General features: G+C 31.7%; 1 protein-coding gene across 1 annotated transcript in view; it reads left to right on the forward strand.

The window, feature by feature from the left end:
• Positions 1 to 12,762, forward strand: part of LOC106681561 (protein qui-1) — a gene marked incomplete at its 5' end in the record, with an annotated part of 249,924 nt that overhangs the window by 184,594 nt on the left and 52,568 nt on the right. The window contains 3 exon segments of the mRNA XM_014421920.3: positions 3,262 to 3,388; positions 4,456 to 4,615; positions 4,824 to 5,472. Of these exon segments, the coding sequence (XP_014277406.3) occupies positions 3,262 to 3,388; positions 4,456 to 4,615; positions 4,824 to 5,472 (936 nt within the window).

The raw sequence follows: 12,762 nt of genomic DNA on the forward strand, positions 1-12,762 counted from the left end.
TCTTCTGAAGACCTGAAACTCAGGTCGAAACGTCGGCATAAAATAAATAAATATTGTTTTGTTTGTTTATGTTGTTCTTTGCTGACCGCACCCCCCGATAAACTTCTTCAAGCATTAATCTACGGTCAACTATCTACATCTCATTATGAATCTTAATGTTTACATTTCATTGTTAAAGTCATTAGAGTGCTACCAATGGGTAGTTTCTCTAAACGCCTATAACACTCCAATTTAACTTAGATCAGATTTACTAAATGTATAGTTGTAAATACCAATAAAAAAATATATAAGAAAAAATTGTTGAAGTAGTTCCGACACGTAATTACTTATTACCTAAATAGTTTGTAACAATGAAAATACTTAGACCTGAATATCCCCTAAGCAAACCGTTGACAGACATGCATTTGTACGGGATTTTTTTCTGGTTTTGAGATCCTTAACTCATATTATCAGTTAGGAAACAAAAATGAACGCCCTGCATAAATATCTATGTCCATAGAAATATGAAGTACTAACTTTTAATTAGTAAAAACTTTCAAAATCACTTATATACCCTTATTCTAAAGTATTAAAAAGCCATAAATTGTAATTTTTCATAAGAATATTTCTTTTTTACATACTGACAATACGATGTTTATCTACTTACAACTGTTAGGGCTCTATAACTACTTGGGGCATTTTCGTCTTGAACTAAGAGTGGCAAGAAAAAAAAATACAAAAATAATAATATATATACTCGTATAAGTAATTCAAAATATTCATAATATTAAAACGAATCATAAATCTGGTGCAAAGTAATCCACATCTACAATATTTAATTGAACGACCGTCTTTTTTCCCTGGAGTAGTACTAAGTGACAAAAGTAACTTTATCCTCCATGCCTAGCAATTAATTATTTATACTCGTTACCAATTATTTTACTATTATTGTAATAAGACGATTCAATATTGATCAACTAAAATACTGAAATAGCTCAAGATGGTCGCTGGGGAGGGGATGGCACCCTAGCGACCGACCCTTTTATGATGGAAATTCATGGCGGAGGTTCCTTATTCAATTATAGGTCCCTTTTCCTAATCAGTAAATTAGGGTCTTAATTACCCCGAGAAACTTTCAACAAACCTTGCCGGAAACGTTAAATTCTCCATGCTCCAGAATACATTTATAGTTTATCACTTTAATGAAATTGAATAACTTAGGGCAAGAAAGTGAAAAGCAACAATTTTGAAAACAATTAGAATTTGATGGAAATACTTATTTGTTTCTCCATAATGCTATTTATTCTACTCGTTTGTCTAACTCCACAATTCCAAAATGTTTAGCTATAATAATTATGTATGTACTTTATAAAACACTGAATAAGATTAGTGGTTTTTTTTCGAAAATGCTCTGCTGAACAATTTCTTTCATTCTGTTCGTCATATTCTGCCACAAACCCATCAATTTATAATTATGTATGTTTTGTTAGTTATCAGTTATTATGAAGTAAATTGTTGAAAGGCTAAAATATAGCTCGTGTATGAAGGGAATGTTCCATTCGCCTCTGTTCCGAGTATAGAAATTCGATTTCCACCTGAGTAGGTCATTTGTTATAACAGTCTCATTATAGCAACCGGCTGGTTCAGACGTATATCCCGAATACCACACAGGTTCTTCAATCTAATAGTTTTTATTTTTATTTATTTATTGATATTTATAACTGTATAAAGTATAAAGTAAATTTGATCATAATGACATAATGATAATGATATAAGAAACTACCCATGTAGTTACAGCATGTAGAGAAACTACCCAGTAGTAGAACTCTAAAAACATTTTACAATATAAGGTCACGAGGCCATCTTCCTTTCAGGCGCCTCGGAGGATTGCCAGAAATGGAAGAGGAAGCAAGGTTAGAAACTAGTGGTTTTGGGTGGTTAGGGAGTTTATAATGGAAGGAATGATATCGGGTTCGGGCTAGATCGGTTACATAAGGAACATTTAGGTCTTTATGGATGGTTTTATTAGTAACAAAATAAGGAGCATTGAGGATTTTACGAAGGATTTTGGATTGTAAGGATTGGATAAGAGAGGAATTCGAACTAATAGTTTGTAATTTGTTTTGCATCATATACATCAGTGTCTAGTTTATATTTGAACATGTAGATCTAGAAACGTGGCAATTTTCCGCTTTACCAAGCAAAGATTTCTGATTAAAAATTATCAAATACAATAAAATCGCATGATTATATTTTCTCGGCGTAACTAGTATGGGTTTTCGGTTATCTATATCTCCACAAATATAAAGTATAGTAAAATGAAATTTTACATCAAATTAGGCGATTTGAGAAAGTTTCTAAATCTTCTTCACATCAGACTGTGATGTAAGCCAAAGTACAACACTTCGAAAATACAATTTTCTCCGACAGATTCTCGTTTTCGATTGTGTTGTTCTTATCGGGATTTGGCGCCCTACAACCTAAACGGCTGAAACAAATGTCTTGAAAATTTTCATACCTGTGCATCAGACATTCCTTTAGTGCCTTATATAGTATTTGTACCAATTCGGTGTCGCAAAAAAATTTTAGGAATAAAAAGCTTGTTTATATTACACATTTTTCACTATAATAATTACATTTAGGGCCCAATTGTGATGAAATTTATCATGAGTATTTTTTTTTAGTGCTTTGTGATATTTTAATTAACTGTTCAAACTCAGTTTTAATCATCTCTTAATACCTCTTACCGGAAGGTGGTTCACGAACAGTGAGAAAAGTCGCAGATTACTTTTAACACTGTAAAAGTAACCTCATTAATGCTTAAGCTCTAGTTATCTGTTGAATGACTATAATGCGCGATACTCCCACTTTAGAAGACAAAAATTCACTTGTTTTTATCAATTATTCAAGTTAAATCCATGCATTATGATAACTGATTGAAATTTCTTCAACATCAGTTCAACGAGAGATTGATTCTGAAATATTGAATATTTTTTACCATTAGTATATCAATTATAGTTCATGGATCATCAACTTTTTGTTTTTACATTTTGGTAAATTAGGATGCTACCAATGGGTAATTTCTCTACACGCCTGTATCACTCCATTATAAACTTACCTCAAATTTACTGAATGCATTATTATGTTCTGTTGTATTTCAATTCCAATAATGACATGAAAAAAATTTTTGATAAATACATTAAAGTTTAGGAATTCAATAAAAAAAAATAAATAAATACAACCTCTTAAATTCCCATTCACATAGTAAATTTCCTTTTTCAGACCTGAGCCCAGATTTAATGGTCACCGTCCTTCGAGACTGGGTTGGCAGGGAAGAACCACAGAGAATAAAGAGGTTGAAGCAGGAAGCCGCAGCCAAATTACCAGAAGAAAACCTGATCAAGCTATCGTAAGTGGCCTTTTTATTAAAAAAAATTATAATAATCGAAATGTGAAAATACTTTTTCTAAAATTATATATTTTTTCAAATTACGTATTAATAATATTATTAATAAAATTAGATACTTTATTAACAGTTGAACTTATAACATGAAATAATATATTTGAATAAAAGACCGTAAACTGACAAAAAAAAAAAAACTTCCTATTAGAATAAACAAATCTGTAAAAAGATTAATTGTTCATTTCGAAATTTTCACACACAAAAAAAAAAGACTGATATTTCTACATTCCCATAAAAATCTTGCCCAATACCCGAACCTTGTTAGTTGATGTCTGAAGACTAATACAATTAAAAATAATATTCGTTTCAACGATAAAAGTGATTAAAATGGAATTGATGTTAAACCATTTACAACCTATACTATATACTGCCTCCATTTTCCAAAAAGATCACAGAAACCTAGGAATATACGTTAAGGAAAAAACGTTTGTGGATTCTTCAGCGAAAGCGATTAATTTGTAAGTAACGTAATTGGATAAAATTAATATTGGACTATCTGGATACAAATTAGCAAACTCCCTGAAAATTTCATCAAAACTATATTAACAATGCCCATCATGTTGCTTTTAACGTGCCCATAGCGTTGGTTTTACTGAACAAAATTCGTTGGAAATTAAGTGAGCATTTTTTATTGTAACAATTTTTTTTGCTTATTTCCCTTATGAATACAAATCTTCCAGAATAGTAAGGATGGGGTTATAAGATTTTTTTTTTCTGTTGCATTAAAAATAGGTATTATTTTGTCCATGCATATTTAAACTGATCCCGCAATTAGGTATACTAATTACTGAAGTGCATCAACTGAACTGAGATCAGCTGTTTGTTACATTTTTTTGTAAATTTTCATTTCTAATAATTACTGCAAATCTATTATTATTGCAGTGAAGATTAGCTAAAATGTGAAATCGACTATGATATATAAAAATTTCATAAGAAATATGTTTTAGTATTGTAATTTGTATGTTGTAATTTCTTGATATTATGCAGTGCATCATAATAATTTTCCGTGGCAGAGTGCAATGGCGAGGAAAAGGAACGATTGATCCGGATCTCGCCGAGCACGACACCTACCTGACCATATTCCAAGAAACCATCTCGGCCAAGCTACAAGACATGATCAACAAAAGTATTGAGGAGAAACCAGAGATCAATGCGAGAAACAAAACGATACAGGTAATCGTTTCTATCACATCGATTAAATCGCTTTGGTATTATTTACACTGTTATTGATTCTCTTTCCCATTTTTATGTAGAATTAAAAAAATAAACTCGAACTATTTTTTAGACTTATTATGCTAAAAATATGTTACAGGTATAAGTTTGAAACGCTTGTTCCTAAAAGGTTTCTAAATAATAAACAAAATTTTATGTATTTTTGCAGGAAGTGTTCAAGGAAGCGCTGGTCCACTTGGCAATGTGCCGGCAGATTCGGGATGAAGAGCGAGTGGACGACATGAAGAATATAGTACAATCGGTAAGGGCCATCATGACCAACGCCACCTCTCGGCACGGTCCAGTAATACTCTTTGGAGGCCACGGATCCGGCAAGACCTCAATCCTTACTGAGATCTACTCTGAATGCGAATCCTGGTTCGGAAAGAAGGTACTTAGAGTTTTGAGGTTCTCTGGACTCACTCCACGCTCTTCCTACAATCTAGAGTTGGTTCGAATCATCTGCGAGCAGCTCTGCCTCTTACTCCAACCGTCCGCACATTGCATTCCAAAGGACGCCTCCTTCGATCCGCTTTACGTCAACAACTGGTTCCAGACTCTGGTAAGGCGTTTCGACGAGGATTCTCCGGAGGGAGCCGAAGATAAAACTTTAGTCATACTCATCGATGATCTCCACCGACTTAATCCTCTAGACTCTGACATTGTCGCTGCTCTATCTTGGCTTCCGATTAATCTTCCCAAAAATGTTCATATTGTTGCTACCACTGTGCTTCCGCCCGAGGTCTTGAAGCTGACACCAGTCCAGAAAGAACGCTTCAGGTCACCTGAGTGTCTCATCGAGCTTCCCCAAGTTCAAGGTAATAATTTTATATTGAAATATCATTTCCATTTAATTAAAAAAAAAAAGCAGTATTAGTTAACGAGCATCAGTAGACAGTTGAGCAATCAATAGCCTAAAAGACACTGGCCAGTGAGGCTTTTTTTTTCATCTGTTTACTTCGTTTTTTTTTTTTATTGTTAAGTTGAGAAGTTTTATCTCTATATAAATACTATCTCGTATTTATCTAATGATGAATTAGCAAAAAGTTACATTTACATAACAGCCTCAAGAACTTGTACCGATACATTACCTAATTATCGTTTTCTTATAACTTTATAAATAGAGTTATGTTTAAATTCCCATTGGACTCTAACTAAAAATAATTTATTATCATTGAATATTGGGTTGTTAAATTATCTGCTTTATAACAGATTTAAGATAATTCATATTCAATGAAATGTTTTATTAATATTTACATTAGTAATATTTGATATATTTTAAGGATTGTGTGAAAATGAAAAAAAGGCAGTATTTTCACACAAATGGCTTTGTATTTTCCGATAAAGAGAAAATTAAGTACCTTTGTGTACTTTTTTTGTTACCATAAGTATTGATAAAAAAATATACCTGTTCCGCATAACCCCCAAGGAACCTTTTTTTTCAGTTCCAGTATAATTTTATCAGTTATAATCATCGCAGGAAATAGTCTTCTATCAAAATTTTCTGAAATCAGATATTAATTTTTATAAAAATAATTTTCCAAAAATGGATTTTTCTACTTTGGATAGAATACTCCTCCATTGTTTTTATATCGTTATAATGTTATATGAGAATTGATGAATGATTAAAATGCTCAACTTTTAAAAATAAAGTAATATTACAAAATATCTTCTGTAACCGACTCAATTATTACTAATATACTCATGCCTAAACATTTAGTATGTTCCCTGTTTGCTGCTCTTGGTTAATTTTAAGGCCTTATATTAATTAAGATCAAAACCTTTAACGAATGCCCAGTTTATAGCATGCTTGCTGAACTAATCACGACTGGCCATTCACCCTACCTCCTCTAGCTTTAAATATATGAGCCTGTTACAATGGCAGTAAGATTTATAAAAAGTAGTTTTATGTTATTATTATAAACAATTATATAAGCACTTATTAGCACTTAACTGTTGGTTGACTCTTTAAATAATGATATTTCATATATCCCTACAAACTCCTAAAAAACTTTCTTATTCAAAATACATCCAATGTAAACAATCCTTAGCTACTGAAAGGGAAAATTGGGCAGTGGAATGAGGGGCTATCTCGGTTGTTTTCGTGGGAGGAACATCCCCATAAATATCAGGGGCACTAAATCCCTTTGGCCCGAAAACACAAGCAATAGTACGAGAACGGCCCGTTTGGTGCCCATTGACGCGAGTTTCCTGGTAAAAAAGAAAGAATTCCTCTTGGGCATAACAAAGAATGGGCAATATTTCGGTGTATGTGCGATATGTAAGTTTATGGACGATGATTCCTGCATTGTGGGTAATGGTTTTACGCTTAAAACTGATGGAATGGAAACATAAGCCACATAACAAAATATTTATGCATTTAATCTTTAATGTTTCAAAAATTTAAGTGATTTACTCCAAAAGTTTTTGGACGTCATGGAATGATTAGCCGTGTGGCTTATGTGTTTTTTTAAAAAGTTGGCATGAGATTTATTGTATATTGTCTTCGTAATTTTTTTGTCCTGATGTTGTCTGAATAGATAAAATGTGATTTGCTTGCCGGTAATATAGATTAGGGGTTGACTAATTTTTTCGATCATCTTAAAATTTTCTAACTTTCTTATCAACCCCCTTTTAAAACATGTTTAAAATAAAACTTGTGTTTCTTATTTAATTTATTTTGAATAAATTAAAATTTTACGTAAATCAATGAGAATGATTCCATTAATGACCCCTAGAAAGGTTAGCTATACCAAAGTGTCAATTCGTCTGGGAGTGCCATATACAATATATTTATCTGCTATATTGACTTCACCATGACCATTCAACCATAAGCGAGCGTGGGAATGCAAATAAAAAAGAATCTCTTTATAAACTTTTGGATATTTCTTCGCAATATTTATATTCGCTAAAAATCTACTTATTGTTAAAAATTAAAAAAAATAATTTTGCTAAAAGTTAACGTCGTGAAAATGATTGTCGACATTTTCAACTGGAGCAGAAAGCTAATTTAGATTTTTATTCAGGGCGATCAACATCTAGGTTATTACACCCTTTTTACTTCATCTATCTTCTTGTCTTTGACATTTGATAGTTGATTGTAGACTATTTCCTTTTTACACTGGTCGATATTGGTGGATTATATTTTAGTATAAAGTTGAGTTTCTTTCAGTAATTTTATTATTTTGTCTATGGATTCTGCTGAGTCTTTAAGGACCAATTCTCTTGTACGAGGAATTTTAATATTTTCGAAAGCTTGACGAAATGATGAGCATTCTTCAATTATGTGCTTTATCGATAATGGAGGCTGACAGGTTTGGCATATAGGTTGGTCCTCTTTTGTGATTAAGAGGAGGTGTGTTAATTTGGAATGTCCTATTCTTACTTTTGCAACAACCACTTCTTCACTTCTGTTTCCCCTTATGGCACTTGTCCACTTTTGTGTGTGTTTTTTTTTTAACATTTCTCAGTTTATTGGTGAGTGGTACGTCAGACCACATTGAATCCCAACTTTTTCGGATTCTGTTCCTTAAAAATGCCTTTATGTCTTTCGACTCGTTAATGTGGAGTAGTGGAACGTTCATTGTAGCAGCCTCTTTAGTCGCTTTATCCGCTACCTCATTTCCAGCTATTCCTGAGTGCCCTGGAGTCCAGAGAAAGGAGACACTTTTTTTAAGATGTTTTAGCATGTCTATATAGTTGTGAATTTTGTCTATCGTATGTCCGCTTTGACTGAAGTTTGATAGACTCTGGAGTGCAGACATTGAATGAGTTTGTTTGAGTATTCACTTTCTATGGATAAATGAAGTGCTGTTGAAATCGCCTCAAGTTCAGCTGTAAATATTGTTGAGTATGTGGGTAATTTATATCTTTAGGGTCTCCCGTGTATTATTATTGCAAAACCAACTTTTTCATTTTGTTTGGAGCCGTCAGTGTTAATTATTTCATAATTTGAATATTTTTGTATCTTCTTTAAGAAAGCTAATCTATACTGCATCTCCAATATTCTACAAACATTGCTTAAGTTTTGGAAATTATTGAATGAACTTATTTCAAATTCTTGGTCGATCACTTCCACTCGTAGCAAAATTTTAAAAAATATTCAAAATATTTACATAGCTAAGAAGATTGAACTTGAAAAGTCCCTTAAATTGAATTAATGTAATATACTTCTCTTGAAAAAATTACAGATGGCATTCCAAACGAAAATGGTATGCAAAATGAATTACCTTAAATATATTTGCTATTAAGTGACATACTATTCATCGCCTTCAAACATATTATATCGACCCCTTAGAGTTAATATCCTTCACATTGATGACGCCTGGTTTAGAGACTCAAAGCTTTCTGATTCAAATTTTGCAATTCTATTCGAACGATTCATTACATACATTAGGGTTTTACATTTACCCTATAGTATCCTTTACTAATACCCCACTTATTCCGTTACTTAGGACTACATCTGGGCAAAAGATTGACATGGAATCTCATACAAGATTGAAAAGACAGGAAACTGCTCGTCGATTCCGACTATTGCAACATTTACAATATAAACTCCATTACAAAAGACTGATCTACATGACGGTTATAAGGCCTATCTGGACATACGGAGTTGAGCTATGGGGCTCCACTAAACCATCGAATTCCTCCCGAATCCAATCCTTACAGTCCAAAATCTTTTGTAGAATCCTTAATGTTCCTTACATTGTCACAAATCAAATAATCTATCAGGACCTCAATGTCCCATGTGTTGCCAATTTGGCCAGAACCAGATACCAATCCTTCCATGATAAAATTACCAACCACCCAAACCAACTCGTTTCTTACCTGGCTTCTCCTTGATTACCTAATAATCCTCCTAGGCGTCTGAAAAGAAGATGGCCTCGAGATCTTATCCTCTAAAAATGTTTTTGGAGTTCCGTCAATGGGTAAATTCTCCAAATTTTTGTATCATGTCATTATATCGCTTCAGCAAATTTACTGTATGTATATATATTTATACAGTTGTAAATAGCAATAAATAAATTATTAAAAAACTAAACATTTACTGTAGTCATTACTATATTGAATTACTTTCCATTCTATTTTATTATATATTTACTCAATAATTATTGAAGTGGTGAATAAGGTGTATCTAAATTAAAAATCTAATAGTGGGAGAAAATAACGCAGTGAGTTTATCTACAAATTAATATTTTATATATTTTTTTTCAATAACACTATATATAAATACGTAGCAGACATGATACTATTTTTTTAAAATAAATATGTACATATAATATCAAAAAACAAATAAATAAATAAAGGGGCGTTTCTCAGACACCATTCGATCCCAGAAAGGATAATTGTAAACACTGTATTTTTAGCTTCCAGCATTGTGTGTCACAACGTGATTAAAATTTTCGCTGGTTTACAAATAAACAGATCATTTTTATTTTAGTAATTATATTTAAGCATATATAGATAATTTATATTTTAGTATATTGAATCTCTCTTACATTTTTCCATTCTATTCTATTTTTATTTTATTTTTTTTAGTTTAAAATAACTTATTACGATAGTGGACAATCGATGAATAATTTAATTGAAAAATAAAGATTTATGGAACGAAATACATAACTCCCTGACCCAGGTGACGCCAAAGGAAGTTGGCATTACAAATGGCGACCAGTTGCTGAGATAAGGGTAATTAAACAAAGTTAGTAGCACACGTTGAGGTCTACTCAAGTACTAACTCCCATCGCTTATCATATCACACTCTGCGCTTAGTTAAAGTTTATGTCAAAACTGGATAACTAATTTCGGCCCAGGAATCCAACTCGTATCAAATTAAGCCCTCACAAAACGTGCTTTGGTTTCAATTTCGCCTGATTAGTTGATCAGTTATTAAAGTGTAATATTATGTGAGTCTTCAAAAGGTGATAAACATAAAACGGGGAATTATGGTGTTGGTCAAGTGATTACCGATTATATAATGACCTATTAAAAAAAAATTCTACAAAGTGCAAAACAGTGTAGCTTCCTCACTAATCATATTTCCTTTTTTTAGACCCCTTATTTCTCTTTTTTAAGATTTTTTTTTTTTAATTCGTTAATTTTGCATATTTCTAACACGGGAAGAACAGTTGTTAAAAAAGGTGTATCCAGGAGTTTTTCGCATAGATAAACGAAAATAGTTGATGGAATTTATACTAAACCGTATACAATCTAAATTCAAAATTTGATCTAAAAAGGACGAACCATTTTCGAAATATAAGCGTGTCAAGCGAAATACGTTAGCGCTTATGTAATCGAAAGTTGAGAATTGGTTTTGCTAAATTTATGTTAGACCATGTCAACACAAATACCCAACCTTCCTCCAAATTTTGGCCAAATAGAATGAGCCGTTTTCAAAATATAGGGAAGCAAAGAAAAATACATTTAGACATGCGTATGGGAAAGTAGTCGATAGAATTTGATAAAATTGAAATGATACTAACTAGATAGCATTCCACAAAATCCTCGAGATAGCAAACCTCAAACGCTTCTATCAATTATTCTCGAAAACAAATTTGATTACAGACAAATTTGTTTCTGAACGTCTAAAACATAAAATATAATTGAAAATTTTTGATTCTGAATTTTTGTTTTAATTCCTCCATGATTTTAAAGTTTCTTGTTCTTCTACCTCCGGCAGTAAGGAAGCAAAAAATTAAAAATGGGAAACTAATTTGTAATCTAATTTAGTTTTTTGCTACACGTTAAAATTAACATATAAAGTATATTTTTAAATTTCATAGAACTTTATAAATTTTCAATTAAGTTTAAAGTAAAGTAATTTAAAATATGAAAATCGATTTAAAATGAGTTGGCTGAACTAGTAAAGTTGAATTAATTTTTAATTGTGTGTGGGTCCTCTCTTAACGAAATATAATGTATTATATTTAAATATCGTGGCTTGTACTATATAATTCTAATTACCAATAATTTGGAATTATAAATTAGTTGTTAATTATTAATTATAATTCGTAATTAATATTATAAATATAATTATCGATAAGGTGATTCATTTTGTCTTGTTATAAGGGCAATAATAAACATAATCAGTTATCTTTACTCAAAGCAAGCGATACTTGTGTTACATTTTTTTTTTCATTGCGCATTGAATAGTTATTTATTACTTTAATTAATTTTGTTTATTTTGGACATATGGAATTGAGCTCTGGGGCTCCACCAAACCATCAAATTCTTCCCGCATCCAATCGTTACAATCTAAAATCCTACGTAAAATCCTTGATTACGTCACAAATAAACTCATTCATAAAGACCTTAACATCCCATTCGTTGAAGATTTGACCCAAAACAGATATGCGTCTTTTTATTCAAAACTCCTTAACCATCCTAACCCATTAATTCTTAATCTTTCATCCTTAACAATCCCTGATAATCCTCCGAGGCGTCTGAAAAGAAGATGGCCACGGGACCTTCTAGTTTAAATTAATGTTTGAAGTACCACCAATGGGTGGTTCCTTCCCAAGATTTTCAAGTGTATATGAAACATACTACATATTTACCTATTGTATTATTTTGTACAGTTGTAAATTACAATAAATAAATAATAAAAAGAAAAAAAAAATTTTGTTTATAACGCATTAACTCGCTTAGCTATAACAGCACTTCTGCAATAGGTTTTGTAGCATAGCTTTGAGAGCCTCAGCAGTGAGATGTTTTATACATCAGCTAATGGCGAAAAGGCTTTCATGGTGGGATGACCAGCTCGAAACTATATTTGGCGACCATGGGACAAAGATGATTATGTGTAAGTCAGAATCCAACAATTCCTGAAGGGTTATGTAATAGTTATAGTTAATTAGTTAGTTTATATAATACAATTAGTATATAAATTATGATTACATCTAGTTTAATGTGACTTTTGCAATCATATCACCAGAAATTTCTACAAAAGTAAAAGGAATCTAAGTGTAAAAAGTTAAAAAATACTTCCACAAAAAGAAAATCGTTATTAATTAATACTTTTTTTTACTAAATAATTCAAAAACACTATCCAAATTATAGTCTCAAAACATTTATTTCATTTACACGTCCAACGTTTCGGCCAATTCGGCCAT

This window comes from Halyomorpha halys, unplaced genomic scaffold, assembly GCF_000696795.3.
Source record: "Halyomorpha halys isolate HHAL.00 unplaced genomic scaffold, Hhal_1.1 Scaffold348.1, whole genome shotgun sequence".
Taxonomy (NCBI): Eukaryota; Metazoa; Arthropoda; class Insecta; order Hemiptera; family Pentatomidae; genus Halyomorpha; species Halyomorpha halys.